Source organism: Pagrus pagrus, assembly GCF_965226575.1.
Source record: "Pagrus pagrus genome assembly, chromosome: 8".
NCBI lineage: Eukaryota > Metazoa > Chordata > Actinopteri > Spariformes > Sparidae > Pagrus > Pagrus pagrus.
In genome coordinates this window covers 9,941,306-9,958,350 of record NC_140192.1, presented here as the reverse complement: position 1 = coordinate 9,958,350, position 17,045 = coordinate 9,941,306, and the positions used below count along the sequence as shown (strand labels likewise).

The following is a 17,045-nucleotide window of genomic DNA, read 5'->3' as shown; positions in this document are numbered from 1 at the left end:
CTCCCTTGATAGATGAGTTCAGCTGCTCCAATTTTAAATTATCCTCCAAATTGATAATATTACGTTAAGGGCCAGCAGAACCTCTTAAGTAGCAGCCAGTCCTATAACATTTTCTTAGTCGTAGCTACATTTATGTCAGCGGACATATGGACTGCAGAGCGGAAACAGACATCTCTTAATGCGAAAACCTGTAAATGATTCAGTACGGGAGTCTAACACATGGAGGAGCAGTCTGCTGCGGGGCCAGACCTAGGTGGCATTGTTACAACTCCCCGTCTGTTTGCCTCCAGATAGACGGTCTGAACGTAAGACGGAGGATGGAGACGAAATCAATCACATCAATCGCTGCAGAAACAACGGCGGGTAAATCTGATCTTTTCAGCGTCTGACCTTGTTGAACATAAATAAGTAATTACGTGCTAATTGAAGGAAGCTCACACACAGGTATTCACACAATGCATGAAGATGAATGCGCAGAGAGTAGAGTGCAGGCTCTGTGATGCTGAGGAACCGCCTCCTCAGCCATATGGGAACACTAACACGCACACACACACACACACACACACACACAGTACAGAGTACCAACAATTATCATGGCCCAGATCTTTGAAGTAAATCTGTTTTTTTTTTTTCGTTTTTTTTTCTGGGGGATAGGAGAGCAGCTCTTTGCGCACTAATTAGCAGGCAATAGATGGGAGATTGATCAGGCTGGTGCATTTGTGGAATTAGCCAGCCATCTGTAAAATGATCTCATGCTTCATTTGTTGATACTGAGCCCTTCTTTGATGCAGCTGTGTGTGGGGGAGAGGTGAGGTAATGGCGCAACTGCGAAAAGAGGTGGCATGTGTGTGCCTATGCGGGTGTGACGCAATGTGACATAGGATGTGTAATCCCTTATTTCAAAAAGTAGGGATTTATAGGAATCTGACGCAACAGGAGTTAGAAATGTGGTGATATTAACACATCGCAGTTCAACAAGTCCTGTGCATTAATTAGAGGACGTACATCGTGGTTGTGTGTGTGAGAGACAGAGAGCCAGCAGTGAGAAGAAAGGGATGAAGAGAGAGAGACTGTTTGACTGAAGCTACCTTTTTACTGTAAATCCCGTGTGTGCATCTGTGTGTGTGTGTGTGTGTGTGTGTGTGTGTGTGTGTGTGTGTGAGTGTGTGTGTGCTGTGGTTAATTAACTGCTTTTGTACCTTGGCTTGGGAACCTTGTCTTCAGGAAAAGGCGTCCAGGTGGAGTCTGGGGATTTCTGCTCTTTGAAACGCCCCGTGAACGTGTTGGCCACCTCCGCCATGTCATAGGCACACACCGCAGAGCCTGGTATACTGCCACGACACACACACGCAAAAACACATTAAAACAAAACAGAAAAAACACATAAACAATCCTCTCAGCTGAACATTTCAAAGAAACATGTTGCCAAGTCTGGACTATCACCAGGAGACAGAAAAAATGAATTTACAATCCCCCTTTCAGAGGGGTTGAATCCCTTGAGGACGGCTCATTTTAGCTGTTGCATGTTACACCGGGGGAAACAATCAATGCACCGTGTTGTCAAGGTACTGCAATTTTAGAAAAATAGCAGTCCTCTCCCCTCACTCATACAACAAGACATACTGTATAAAGTAGGATTGGAAAAACTTTGACATTTTTGGGCGAGTCAAGTCAAGTCACAGGTTGTGTCGAGTCAAGTCAAATCCTTAGTTAAGGTGTTAGTACAGTACCCGTCTAATACAGATATCATTAGCAGATTTATTCAACTTGTGCAAAAAGTATGAACTCAAAGTGTATTATAATTATTGACTTTTACCAAAATAAATGTTATCAGCCAAAAGAACAATTAACAAAAAACACATTTATTTGTTGATTTATTCACAATAGAAAAAAACTTCATCTGGGTATTGTATTCAGTTATGTCCAGCTTTATTTTGTAGGTCATGTTTCACATTTCCACTTCCTGTCTTTGTGTGTTTACCGGCACTTTGTTTTCTGCTCACCTGTGTTCCCAGTGTTCGGTTCCTGTGCTCTTCCCCAGCCTGATTTTCCCTCTGCACCTGTCTTACATCAGCCTCATTAGCCCAGTCCTGTTCCCAGTGTTTTCCCCAGCCTATCAGCTCTTTCCCTGCTCTCTCCTTTCCTCCACTCGTTCTCCTCACCTGTGTTTCTCTGTTCTGTTAGTTTAGTTTGTGTTTAAGTCCGGTCTTTAGTTAAGATTTTGTTGAGTTGTCTGTTGCGTTTTGCAGTTATTTCCTCTTGTGTCTATTTGTCACTTTCTACTTCCTGCTCACCTGTGTTCCCGGTGTTCTGTCTCCCACCAGTTTTCCTTCTCATTCCCAGTGACTTTCCACCTGCACCTCATCCCCTTGAATTTAAGCCAGTGTTGTTCGCTCACTCTTTGTTGGGTCATCTTGTGTAAGTCCTTTGTGCTCCTGTGCCTTTTCCCGAGTCCTCATGTGTTCCCTGTGTTCCTGATTCGTTTTTTGGGATTTTCTGGTTTGTCCCCAGTTTTTGTATTTTGTATTTTTCTTTGCCTGCCTTTTTTTTTTGCCAGCTTCTTCATTAAAGCTTGCCTTTTGTTTTCAACCCGCCTGTCTTGCGTTTGTAACCGTTTTATCAAACTGTTCATGTAATTTACTTTGGAATTAAGTTCTGCTATCGATCTGCCTGCCTGCGGTCTCTTGCGTTTGGTTCCACCTTCGATGCTTTTTAGATAACAAAACAACTAAACCAGCAACAAAATGAACACAGACAAGTCATCATGTCATGAGTCTTTAACTTGGAAGTCCAAATCTCAAGTCACTCAAGTTTTCTTTTTTCAATACTGTGACTCGAGTCGACCTCAGTTGAAGTCCCAATGACTGGAGCCCACATCTCTGCTCTATACTGTCGCGTTAATGCATTACCAGTCTGTGATTTACAGTGCCAGTGCCTGCTGAGCCTCATGAGGACATACATTCCCAAACCCTTCCATCCATGCCTGGGTTTCCCCAAAAGCCTCCAGGCATTAAAGTTCATCACAATTCCACTGTTGGCCAAGAAATATGGCGGACAGATTATCTTTTTATTGCCATTCAGTTAAGGGGAAAAACACCCATCTTGTGATAGCAGTGGAGCCACTGGCTTCTTTCTGTCTGTGGGGAATCAATGCATAGCAGATTGCTGAGTCACTTTTCTATTTTTCATGCATCTGTCCTCAGAAATTAGATTTGAAACTAGGAACTGTTTATTCCTTATCAGACTTTCTTTTCAGGATGAATCTCCCTCAGCTGGCTGGATTTTCCTGCAGTTGCATCATGGGTTAAACTCATGTAGCCACCGGGGAGATAGCACACACAAGGGCACTATTATAGAGAACAAGGTCAGAGAGCTGTTGATTCTTGGCTTAGCTACTGAATTACAGTAAGTACCCTCTGTATTGAATATGTACAGAAAGTTAGACAGTCGTATGTCTGTTTATATCTGGCTGCTAACAAGGCAGATAGATGCCAGCCAGTTAGCAAGTGACTGGGCCAGGCAGCAACCCAGCCAGACATCCAGACAGACAATTATACAACACAAAGTGTCGAGCGTTGCCTACAGTCTGAATGTGCTCCTTCCAATTTCACCCCCTGACTATGAAATAGAAAATTAATGCCAGGATCAAAACGGGCGCTTATAGAAATTTTCAGAGGCACTGCTTCATTGGGTTTTAATGTCCATTAACCATGCTCAATTGCATTGTCACAAGCAATTGTCTTATCTGCTAAAAAGCAGCCATAAAATGGAAAATTACAATATGTGCGAGCTATCAGCCGAGCTCTATGGCTTTGTGGTAATTTTCAATTTAGATAGCAACTCCCCCAGCCTGTGAATATGAAAGCAGCTCTGAATATGAATTGTAAAAGGGAAAATAAGATTTAACACCTGCATGTCAAAAGGGCAACGGAGCTGTTTTGACAGAAGATGTAAATGTTGACCCAGTAGTCTCCGAAATTACATGTCGCCGAGAGGCACATCAGGGGCGCACGCTAGTAACATTAACAAAGGTCAGACTGTCATGATGTTGATGAATTGAGGGTATTTTTTAAAAGCCTTTCAAACGCAGAAAGATGATCGGATTAATAAATGTAAAGTGTAAAACAGTCACACATGAACTCATTTGACACAGGGGGAAAAGCAGACAGCTGAATTAAATGACCGCGACGGATCACTTGCATCTGTTGCTATCCTCAAACCTCTTGTGGGTTGGTACGCACGTGTTGATTTTGAAATGCCTTATTTAGCTTTCTGTCCTTCAGGGTACCTGTTGTAAGGTGTGGAGAAGGTTGCCATCACTACGTCCCTCCCATTGATGTGGATGACATCCGTCACAGCCTGCAGGATGTTGAAGTAGAAGTGGGAGTCACCAGGGATGGAGCAGTTCAGGCGAGACTTGAGAAATGAAGTCCACTGCTTCTCCAGGACGCGGGGCGAGCCGCCGCGGTCGTTCTTACAAACCCTGGCCACCCGGGGAAACACCACCTGACAAACACACACACACACGGTTGAAAGATTACATCAGGATGGCGCAGGCTTTTACATCAACAGTCTCAGTCTCTTGCACTGAATTGTTTCGCAGTCTATCAACAGACTACTCGACTCAAGAGACAATCCAAAACAAAAAGCTGATGAAAATGGAAGAAGTAGTAGAAGTTTTGTTCCATACAATTAACTTCCTTGTCAATATCTTGCAACTACATTACCAAAAATGCAACTTGACCAAGGGCAGTGTGTTTGTGAAGGTCCCGTATCCACCCATTCATCCCAACCGCCTTCATATGTCTCGTTCTCTCTCTTTATATGAGGCTACATCGCCTGACTTGCTCTGAACGTCTAATATTGCCACAGATGGGTTTACACTGGAGTTAGCTGGAAGCTTCTCATACAGACACTAAAGACCTTGGCCTGGATGCAAGGATTTTTTTTACCAAAGCATTAACACTTTTTCATCTTTTGAATATAAATTAATTTCTTTTTTCTGCATCTGAAGAGCCTCTAATAGTTTGTTGTTATGGGTTACAAGCAACCCATAATGGACCATAATTTCCTTTATAAAGGGTTTTTCACGCACACTTGACTCTGAATCTTTTATTTTGCACTCTGCAATTTGATGAGGATAAGAAATAAGGAAAACAATCTTGCCGTAATTTACTACCTTTTCTTAGTTTTAAAGCCAGCATGGATGAGAAGTCCTTAAAGTGATCAGACAAAAATGGAAGTTTGAAAGTTTGAAACTCCCACTTAGAGTAAAGATCATGTGATATGATCGAAGGCTCTATAACCGCCGCTTAATGGACCTCGTGGTGAGACTGAATTTTATTCCAACACAGTATGGACCAACACTGCTTCAACAAAAATCTCTGGGGGACACCGCAGTGTCTTAATCCAACATTTCATCACTTTAAAGCAAATTAAAGACACAGAAGAGTAAATGGGCGTGTTTGATATGCTGTTAAAGAGTCGCCACCTGGCAACAGACAATTTAAAGTATACAGCTTCAAATAGGAGCCGGCGTCTATAATTACAACTCTGCTGCACGATCACACAGTCAGTATTGCAATTAGTAGTTGTCACACTATACTTAACGGCAATAAATCTAACCCTGACCTGAAACTGCAACCCAGAGTAAACAGTGTGAATGGGAGCGAACATGCATTTAAACCGATCTCTCCGCACACCCACACCCACATACAACCACATATAAACACGCTCTCACCCATGCATAACATCAGAACCCAAAAATGCGTTAACAAAAGCAAAAAAAAAACATACTCACACTATCAAACGCACACACACACAGCTACATGGGCCTGTTCACTGTGAGATTATAGAGCGCTGAGATTACAGAAAACGTATTACACTGAACAGGTGAGACTGTCAAGTTGAATGTGGAATTATGTCAGCTTTACATATTTCACATTTCTCCTCGCTAAAGATAACCGAACACTGGCTTTTGTGTGTGTTACCTGGGCACAGCCACTTCACACACATACACACAAAAACAAAATACACAGATAGATCACAACTCAGTCAAGGCTTGTTGAGTCACTTGTGTGATGAAGTATTTGTCCTGTTGTGTTTTCCAGATAACAACGTAACAATTTGACATTAAGAAACTAAAGCAAACACAAACCTGCTACTGTAGATTTATCAATTTAACATAAAGCAACAAACGACATTGTCAGGGGAGGCCAATCTGCTCTATAATAATGAAGCGATATCACTCAATAAATGTTAAATTGCTCTCCGCACCATCAGCTCCAGCACAACATGCATAATTATACTGACATTGCTTTCAAAACACCCAGCAGATTGAGAGGCCTGATCTGTATTCATGCTCTGGATAACACATGCCTGTCACTTCTGGCAGCGAATCCATTAAGTCTGTGTTTCTCCCTACCTCCGCTCTGTTCTCATCTCGTCCCCTCTCTTTTCTTGCTCCCTTTTGTATGCTTCCCTTTCATTTATTCTGAAAAATACATATTGAGCGATACATTTCCATAATGTATTTCCTTCTACCTGGTATCCAATTAAACTTTCTGAAGACAGAGGTCCAAAACTGAATTGAGCAGATTAATAGAAAATATGTCTGTTACTGTCCCTCTGGTGTAAAGCCTGTTTCTTCTTCCTCTCTGTCTCATTGTTGAGAGACACTTGGGTGGAAATCCTCCTGGGAAACACTGAGACGATAGGTCAAATGGGAGCGTTGCTGGACGGATGCGGGCATGCAATTCAAGCGGTATATTTAGACTTCAAAATGGATCTGCAGACATCCACAGAAATTTCTTTTTGGATCTATTTTAGGTCCTGCATCCTGCCTAGTGTTTATCTGTTCCTGAAAAATGTTTGGCCACTTCACAGCTCCTGAAAGCCTCCTTCCAGTTATGTGATACACCCATATCCTGTTAGTTTCCTCAGGCACTTCCTGATTCTCCCAGTAAATAGGAAGTCACCTCTGATTAGAGATCAAACAATAGCAGAAGAAAAGCAGGCCTGCACTTACCTTTCCCATTGTGTTGTACTCCATGGCAATTTCCCGAAAGAAGAAGTAGATGAAGTCCCCATAATCGACTGCCTGGACAAAGTAGGGCTCTGTGGGAGGAAAAATAAATAAAATGAAATATGAGTCAAAGTGACGTTTTCCGCCCGTGACAAAACAGTTCTGACACCGTATTTCACAGTAAACAGCCGGAATATCTGTCACATTATGCAGAAAAGCACCGACTGTGAGCCCTGAGTGCCTCAATCTATCATCCATCATATCAGCGAAACAATTTGCATGCAAGGAGAGGAGGATCTCTCTATTGAGTTTTGACAGGATGGACTTGTGCTTGTTTCTCCCTGGGGCAGAGCAATTTCCTGGCTACATCAACTCTACCGGGGCAGGTTGGCAAAATGTACTGCGTCAAACAGAGCGTGTGGCATTAGCATAAGTGCTCCTGTGCCTCATACCTCGATACATACACAGAGGCACAAAAGACACATGTGAACACACACGACTCATAAATCACAAACACATGGTCGAGCATGCATGTCGAAAACCAGCGTTTGCTTTCTAACTTGTCGGTCAGCTTGGTGCTCGCCAACCACAGAGAATTTGTTTGTGTTTGTGTGCCTCCTCACTCACCTTTGAGCCACTTGGAGTCGTGTTTGACAGTACGCAGAGTCGGGCTGTCTCCTAGGCTACGATAGATGACCGCATCGATCGCCAGAAAGTCTGTTACGGTGGCCGAGTACAGCTTGCCATCTGGAGAGGGGACGCAGAGCCGGAAAAGAGCAATAAGGAGGAAAGATGGCGATGGAGAGGGGAGAAGAAAGGTTGAAGAAAGTGAAGCTCAGTCAAAAGAAAAACACACAAAGCCACTCAGAGATTCCTTCTCCTCTGTGGCTGGATACACAAACATGTTTCAGATGGCTCAGACCTGGAAAATGAATGAATCACACAAACCGAAGAGACTCTCTGATGGACAACAAACAGGCTGTACACACACTTAACATGTTGCACATTTGTAATTGCTCGGTCTCGCAAACACACTTCAAAAGCACAAACAAACATTGGAAGCCTGCTTTCACACACACACACACACGTAGTCTTAGAGCACCACAGAAACCCACAGTTACACGCACGTACGTACACACGAACACGATCCACCACCAGCATGACCTCAGCCTGCCTTGGCTATAACCACAGTGGAAACTCAAACTACATAATTGAAAGGATAGCAGCCGGAGCAACCCTCTTGATTACTCAGTGCTTCCAGCTCCTTCCAAGCAGCTCTGCTACACATTAACTGGTCAAGCTAGGCGTTTATGCTCCACCTCGGCTTTAAGCGGGCGGGTACAGCTCATCAATACCGCCATAAATCGTTTCGCAGCAAATATGAACGAGGGACTGGATGTCTCTAGCAGCCTGCGGGTCCGTGGCATCAGAGGAATCTCACCACGCCAACGGAAAGCTGACTCATTCCGGTCCCAGCTGTTTGTGACTTATTTTTAATCGCATGCATTTTGAAAGAAAGTGAGCGAGAAACAAAGAAGTCGATGGCAAAGTATTATAAAAGCGAGAAAATTATTATTCTGTTTTTGTCAACACCATTGATGTATTTCCAAATGGCTCTGAGAAGCAGCCTGACGCGGAGCGAATGTGGCCTCGAGTTCGATGATTTGCTCTCGTGCATGTTTCACTCTTGACATGTTGTCAGAGTGTTGCCATTAGAATAAACCACGGGGTATTAAGAACAATATTAAATACGACCGCAACTAATCCCTCCGCTGAAATAGACTCAACTTTCCCAGCTGCTTTAATATTTTCCAATGTTTAATATGCGCAGATAGGAACAATGTTTTTTCTCTCATGGCAGTGAAGGAGTGGTAGTAGTTTCTCTCATGTTACGCCACAGGAAAGGACTTAAAGGAGACATATTATGCTCAGCTTCAGGTTCATAATTTTAGTTTGGGGTTACTACTAGAATAGGTTTACATGTTTTAATGCTCAAGAAACAGCAGCACTATAATCCCCCTTTGTCTGAAATGCTCTGTTTTAGCTCCTGTCTCTTTAAGGTCCCCTCCTGAATACCTAGTCTCCTCTGATTCGTCAGCTCGCACAAGCCTGAGCCAGAGCTGCTAACAACAACAGAGCAGCTGTGCTAAACTAGCTTCTCGGCATAAATTGTGCCTAAATGTGGCATGGTTACGTAGTGACATGGTGACGTAAAGGTGGGACTACTGACGAGGCGTTTCAGGAGCAGTGTTTTCTGTGGGAGAGAGGAGCGTCTGTTGGTGCGGACGTTGGCCTTAACTTTCAAGATCTTTTACATGCATTAGAGCCGATATGAAACAATGAAGGAAAGGGAAAAAAAAGAAAAAGCATCATAGGTCTGCTTTCAAGATTGAAATTCACAGCGATGATAAACCTCATGCTTAAAATACAGATATTTACACTGTTAATTCTGACTAATAGAGATGCATTTGAACCTTACCAGCAAAGAGGGCAACATTGGCGTGCTTGGCGTCATACGGGCAGCGTGCCATCCCACTGATCTCCTCTCCCAGAGCCTCCAGGGTGTCGGTCTAGGGTCACAAATGAGGTGAAAGGTCAGGAGAGGGTCAAGATAATGTAGTGTTGTCAAACCAAACAATGGATTTAAAATACAACTTAGACAGGAAATGTCAGCTCCCAGTTGGAGGAAAAGGTCTAGAAGAGGAAAACGAGAACTGTGCTCGACTGTCAAAACAATGACAATCTGAAGGGGCTGCCGCGAAACAGGCTGTGTGAAAGTGGAGAAATGTGGCGCGAGTCAGGATAAAATAGTCCCAAATAGCCGTGGTACCCAGCCCAGGAGTGTGTCCATCTAACTCTGACCTAAACTAATATCCCGTGGATGCCACTCCTGTGTCCTGCTGAGAGCTGTCAAAGCAGCCCATCTGGGAGTATCTGGGAAACTGTCATGGAGGGAGATAGAAAAGAAACTGACATTTTCCAGAGCAACATGTTCCACAGTATGGTTGGATGTGGTTAGCTTCCCCCATGACATCCTTTATCCTTCAACAGTACTGGTGTTAAAGAAGACTTTTGACAACCCTCGAGACAGATCTTTAACCCATTTACTGCAGAGCTTCCCCTCTGCCCTGGTTTCCAAAGCGTGTTCTTTTTTGCTGTGAGGAGGAAATAAATGGCCGTAGGAAAAATGGCTGAGCAGACGGCCCGAAGAAATGTTTCGCTAACCCACAATAGTTTTAAAATAGTAGATCATACAGTTGTCATTATTTTACAGTTTTGCAGCCCCGACTTTTCTTTGGGAGCGATCCTAGTTTTAATTCTGCACCAAGACAATGTAAAAGTCGTCTTTTCTTAGCACTGGGAGTGTCGTTTATCCAAAAGTTTCTCATTCTGTCACTCACTAGTCCCATTTCCATGAGCTATTTTGAGCACTCGACCATTGTTTACGAAGCACCACTGCTCTCGTTCAGTCCTGAGTGGGAGGATATCTGTGAATTGGAATTTAGACAAGATTTTCTCGCTTTGCGCCCAGTTTGGTTGCAGTGCGATTGGCAGGGCATGGTGGAGGATCAGATGTGGGTGAAAGGTCACTATCATCCCACCATGGGTTGGCTTGTCTTCCCCAGCACGCCTTAGGACACTCTCTTACCCTGGCTAGAGACCAGAGCTGCACACAAACGCACAAGAGAGAAGAGAAGAGAAGACAAGCCACCGGCCAAGCGCTGAGGTCAGGGAAGATTACTGAACACACTGTTTGCCTTCGTTCACAAGAGTTCACAATACATAGTCATTTTTCTTCTCTATCTCTGTCTCTATCTCTCTCACTCTACTTCCCTCGCTTCCTCACTTCTTTCTCCCCCGTCTCTCGACAAAGAGGAGCGTAGCCTGCCAAGGCTGCAAACTGCTTACGCCGCCCTTTCTGGTCTCTAAACAGGTCATTTTGTTTTCTATTCCTGTCTCGGCGGAAACGGTTATCATCTGCCCACTAAAAAGGTCACACACACTCCGCGCGCAATGCTGGAAAACCCTGCCAGAGAAATTGTTGAGGCTGATTTGGCAGCAAAAATTACAAGTGACCTTTTACAACAAACACAGAACCAGCAGCAGCAGCAGCACATTTCTCGGTTCCTCATTCCTTCTGTTTCTTAAGAAATTATAGGAGGATCATATACGGAGACGGCGAGGCGGTTTGAAGATATATATTGTTATTAGACGGGGAGACTGTAATTATAGATTAGGCTGAGTTAATCATAAGGGACGTGAGCAGCTGAAGGTCAGGTGCGTCCACTGAATCAGAGGATGTACAGAGCAGAGCGACAGGCCAACTCGGTTAAGCTTGAAGCGTCAGCAGCTTCTGTGTCAGCTACCGAACACAAACACTCCCTCCTTCTCTGACACATCACAAACACACACTCGCATATCTCTCACGCAACAGTGGCTACCCACACCCCTCCAACCCCTTTGGTTGATTTCACAGAGGCAGTGACCTCTGTCCACTGGGCTTGGCTGGCTGTCACTGATCTATTCCTGCCGTTTGAACAGAGGAAGACACTCCCAGCCGGACCGCAGATATACGTACGGCTCCAGTCTCCTGTGAAGTTGACATGTGTGGAAAAACAACAGCCGAGCACTTACTTGCTCGCTTGCTCCTGTTAGCCTTGTCTAAAGCAATATCCAATATTTTAAAAACAGGCAATAGCGATCCATAAAACTGCCATGCTGAACCACAACGTTTTTAAACATTACCATAAAGATATTTGATGTCTAAACAGCCAGATGGAGATTTTTTTTCTACAGTGTTTACCAGGGAAACCTTATTATGCTGTCAACTCCACTGGCTGCAAAAAAAATAAAGCTTCGTAGAAACACAATTCAAAGTAATGGGAAGGCTGTCACACTTGGTCAGCGCTGCCTTAACAACACACCGTTCTGTAGGGATCCACTGTAGACGAATGTACAGCAACCTCGGCTCGCGGTGCAGTGCATCAAGATGAATTAATTACTACAACAGCTCATTGGTGTTTTCCATAGGCTATATGCTAATTAATTAGACAAACACAATGTAGATCCAAAACATGCCCATCAGGAGTGTTATAATTGGTTCAGCATCAGCTTCAGCACTCGGGGTGAGGGACACGTTCAGCTTCTGTGTCTCTGTTGTTTTTATGGGCTTTATTTATGGCTGCTGAGGGAGTTGTGAGATCGTACCGAGGACAAAATTAGGGTAAAGCGAATCAGTGTCCCACTTATTAACTGTTTCCATGTTTATTTTATAGGATAAGAACAGTTAAAGTGCATGTCTTCTGAGGCGTACACGCAAATCTAATGTCTGTGGCGACAACAGCTCCAATATAAACTACGTGTGATTTTGTCCCAATTGTTGGTGTCATGAAGGTCAGCCAAAAACAGAAAATCTGTATATCTTTTACAGCTCTTGCCATATGGTTACATTTTCAGACCTGTGTCCTACACTTTGCAGGTGAAAGTCTCCCACACATGTCTTCAGTATTCAGTTCATGTTTCCACCTGCACAACCTTCCCCCATCCATAAAGGTCAAGAGCACAAGATCACACCTGGGCCAGGAGCGGTTGTGTAAACCAAACAAGGACACATCTCCCTAGGAGATTAATAGTCATGGCCCATTTCTCTGCAACCTGTTTCTCAGCCCTGCGAGGATGAACCCTTCCCCTGACCACCTTTTACACTCGAGCAGGAGACCGGAGTGTTTGCAGCTGTTGAAAGAAAATATGTTACTTCAACCGACAGAGGAATAACCTCATTTATCTCAACCTTCAATTTCGAAAATGATTAATCGTTTGGAACCAGAATGTCAACCATTGCACAAAGAGGACAATCATTTGGTTAATTATGTGTTCTCACTGACAATCGAAAGGCATGTTTTTGATGAAATGTCACCTAAATCCCTCTGTGCACTTCTATCATATTTCAAATACAAAGCCTTGGCACGGATGAAATTTCCCAGAGCACCTAAGTCCACGAGTGTCAACCCAAAGGACGCATCACCTGGGACCCACTGCCTCCAAGCCTCCCCGCTGATTCTCCCCCGATTCGCCCGGCAACAGGCGATGAAACTGACTCCAGTCATATATCAGCCCAGCTGGATGGGGTGTTTATTATTACAACACAGCAAGGGAGTGACAGAGGGAGAAAGCAACAGAGGGGAAAGATGGCGGAGTGGTGGGAGCGATGGAGGGGGGAGAGGAATTAAGGCAGGAGGGAGAGGAGGAGGGACGGGGGATGAATAGAAGGAGAGTTGGGTGCTGCGAGGTGCCGAGGGAGAGTACTGTGCCATGGCTGCCAAGGTGTCTGTCTGTGTTTTTTTTCTCTGTTTGCATGCACGTGTGTGTGAGTGTGTGTGTTTCGGTTGACACTATCAACACAAGGTGAAGAGGTGGATTACGGGAGGAAGTTAATGAAGAGAGAAAATCGGTGGGTTTGTTAAAAAAAAATGCATCAGACAAGAGGTAAAAATAAAGAGGTATCCGGGCAGGAAAAGGTGTTGGAACAGAGGACAGCGCGGGGTGTCGTCGGTTTGGGCGGGAGCACCTTCCTGCCCCCTCTGTCTCTTCTCACCCCCCTCTGTCTCCCTCCACCTCTGCTCCCCCATCCGTCCCTCCTTCCCTCCCGCTCGCCCTTGCAGCGTTGTTGATTAATGTGGGATGAGGCTGGCCCCGAAACAGAAGCTCTTTTCAGCGCTGTCACACTGGGGAGATGGAGAGGCAAACTGTGGCCAAGGTGGATTTAACCACAAACACACACACACACACACACACACACACACACACACACACACACACACACACATACACACACATACACACTTTTGACCAAGCAGAGTGGATGAACCCAGCACGCCGTCAAAGGCCTGGTATCTGTCCAGAGTCTGCCAGCCTGCCAGCAGTACAGTGTGTGTATGTGTGTGATGATTTTGTAAAAATGTGTGTGTTTGCCTGTTTGCACAGTTGTCACTGTTTGTATGGATGCACACACACTGCTGTTCCCTCACTGCACGTGTGCACGGGCGTTTGTATGTGCATTTGCATGTTTGTGTGCAAGCGATCAGTGGTAATTTTTCAGAACATTTTAAATGATGTCAGTATCTCAGAGGCTTTACATTTAATCTGAATCCAGTCGTGTCACATTCATCCAAGTGTTTCCAGTCAAGCGACTATCTTATTCAACGAAAAATAATTACAGTGTAGTCAGTGGAATTAATTTTTAAGGGAAAGGGCGGCGGCGAGCACATTAAACCGACTCGCTCAAATATGCAAGGGCTAATTGGACTGTGCAAATTGGAAACACGGAAAAATATTTTAATGAACACTTGAATAAAATCTTGTGTTTTATCATATTGTCATGACTGATGTGTTAACAAACATCCCTCATTTATTTTGAGATTATGTCAACATCGCCCATCGTGTGCAGTAGTTTACGTAAAGCACCGCATTGATTTTTTATGTTTGCACAAGCAAGCGTGCGTGTGTGTATGGATTTTACCAAGCCTCACTGTGTTTTACAACGCTCCCTCTTAACTCCACAAGACTAGCAGCAATATCAGCGCAGTAGCAGCTAAAACACAAACCTTGAAACCATAACCGGAGGAGCTATAAAAGCTAACCACGCCTGATAAATGCAGAGACATAAATTCCGCTTTCCCCGCAGGAGGAGTCAGTGAATTGAAAGACGTCCACTCTGTGTGCTTAGCATGCCGAGCCACAAAGGCAACAGAGCAGAGATGTCTTGTTTCTCTGGTAAACAGATCTAGTGAACCAAAGCAGGAGAGTTTTTCCCCACAGGCCACCCTGATAACATCTAGATGTGCCGTGACCATCGCATCACATCCAAACAAACCAAACAATAACATCCTTCAGGACAGAGTCTTTCTGTCTGCCCTCCTGCCTTTCTTACTGCTTGTCTGGTTGTTCCTGTCTTTCCGTCTTTGCCTGTATGGCGTTGTTCGTATCTGATTTTTCTGGATGAGAGCTCATAGCTATTCTACAATAAAACCCCTTCAGATACTTAAATGAAATGACAATGTTGTTTAAATCACATTTCCTAATATTTCAGGCATAGCAGGTGCCTTAAAGGAGACGTATTATGCTCATTTTCAGGTTCAGGATTTTATTTTGGGTTACTTCTAGAATATGTTTACATGCTTTAATGCTGAAAAAACACTCATCACACTAATTTTCTCATACATACCAGTGCTTCAATACACTACATTGTCTTGACCCTTGAAATTTCTGTCTGAAACACTGCTGTTTTAGCTCCTGTCTCTTTAAGCCCCTCCTGCTGAATAGTCTGCTCTGATTTGTCAGCTCACACACGCCTGAGCCAGCACCGCTCACCGTGTCTCTGGTCGGCTCTGTCCTGTTTCCAGCTTCCAATTAAGCTTAAATTAAGTCACCTAAATAAAGGCGGTAGTACTGACGAGGCGTTTCAGGGGCAGTGGAGAGGAGCACCCATTGACGCGGACGCAATGTCTTTTAAGTGCACGGGAACAAAACACTGAAGGAAAGGAAATAACCGAAAACGCATGATTTATATACAATTTATATACAATTTCGGTAATTACCAATGAAACTAAACTGCATCTTCTCCAGTGGCATGTCTTGCAGCTGTTGCAGCTTGCAGAAGTAGTTAAACTTGTCTTGTGAATGAGCTGAGATTTACTCAGTGTAATGGCAATGCTGCTTACTTTTCACACTAAGGCAACAAAAACATCAGATTTATGTCACTAGGGAAGGAAAGAATTGGGACATTTTCAGCAGCAGTTAGAAGGCAGCCCTTCTGCTTTTCATGTTTGTCTCTCTGTCTGCCTGCAGCCTTAAAATCTCATCTTTTCTATGCTTTTCTCTTTTTTTGTCCATCTGTTTCCCTGTGTCCCAATCTCTCTGTCTCTCTCTCTCTCTTCCAATGTCTATCTCTTCTTGACATCTCTATTTTTGTCTGTCAAGTCGATCTGAATTTCTACCTGCTCTCTCCGAAATGCATCTTCACAGGGCGGTTTTGCTTTTCCAGAAGGAATCTTGAATCTATTCCAGACATGCCCGCATGAATACGGGCCGGCCAGGCGTCTGTTTACAGGACACGGTCGAATCGAATTTCAGGACCTTCACTTCTGCGTGTGAGTGTGCGCAAGAAGGTGGGTAGTTGGGTTTCTCTGCTTCCAAATCGAGCGTGTCAAAGTACACCTGGAGATAAAGACATAGGAGGAGCGCCCGCTGAGTTGTGAAAGTCATCCATCTATGTCCATCGCTTGATAGCTCAACCCAAAACTTCCACATGCTTGAGGTTGCATGTGAAAAATATCCCTGAGTGTGTGTGCGGGTGGGTGACGGAGGAAAAAAAGAAAGGAGACACAGATAGAAAGGAGTGTATGCGCACAATATGTCTGACGAGCGCCTGTGATTAGGGTTGAAAAGGGGCAAAGAGCACCAAAGAGCTGTTTCTTTATGTGTGTGAGTGTGTATGTGTGTGTCCCTACCTTGTAGGTTCGACAGGAGGGGTTGAAAGCATTTGTTCCACAAACAAACAGGGTGTCATCATTTTGCTGCAGGAGGACTTTGATGAAATTGTGACACTCGTCCTGCAGGGAGCCGGGAGAGAAAGAAGAAAGGAAGTCCATGATGACATCTCTGTCTTTTAATAACAGACACTCTTACACTGAAAGCCACATGTGGTTTATAAGAGGAGAGGCTCTTTCTTTTCTTTCTTTTGAAGTACAGCTTGTAGTGCTCTACAGACCAGTGAGAGGCATCGTCGAGCATATAATGATGAAACGTGTTTCCTCGTGGCACATTAGGACATATCCACAGGCTATTTTAATGCTCTTCGAGGAACAATAATAAAATCATTGTTATTTTTTTGTGCATACGTTTGTTTAAACTTACAGTAAATACCATAAAAGTGCTATTTGATACGAAGATTCTCTCTGCTGTGCTCTATAAAATGTGACGGCAGAAAGTTTTATGGACTGCAGGCGTCTGTTAAGACACC

At 44.1% G+C, this 17,045-nt stretch overlaps 1 protein-coding gene across 3 annotated transcripts in view; it reads right to left on the bottom strand.

The window, feature by feature from the left end:
• sema6a (sema domain, transmembrane domain (TM), and cytoplasmic domain, (semaphorin) 6A) overlaps positions 1-17,045 on the bottom strand; it is a 114,091-nt gene that overhangs the window by 33,015 nt on the left and 64,031 nt on the right. For all 3 annotated transcript variants that reach the window (XM_084358843.1, XM_084358844.1, XM_084358845.1), the window contains exons 6-11: positions 16,534-16,635; positions 9,504-9,594; positions 7,652-7,771; positions 7,028-7,116; positions 4,289-4,506; positions 1,200-1,331 (exon numbers count right to left, since the gene is read on the bottom strand). In XM_084358843.1, the coding sequence (XP_084214969.1) occupies positions 1,200-1,331; positions 4,289-4,506; positions 7,028-7,116; positions 7,652-7,771; positions 9,504-9,594; positions 16,534-16,635 (752 nt within the window). The remainder of the gene's footprint in view (positions 1-1,199; positions 1,332-4,288; positions 4,507-7,027; positions 7,117-7,651; positions 7,772-9,503; positions 9,595-16,533; positions 16,636-17,045) is intronic.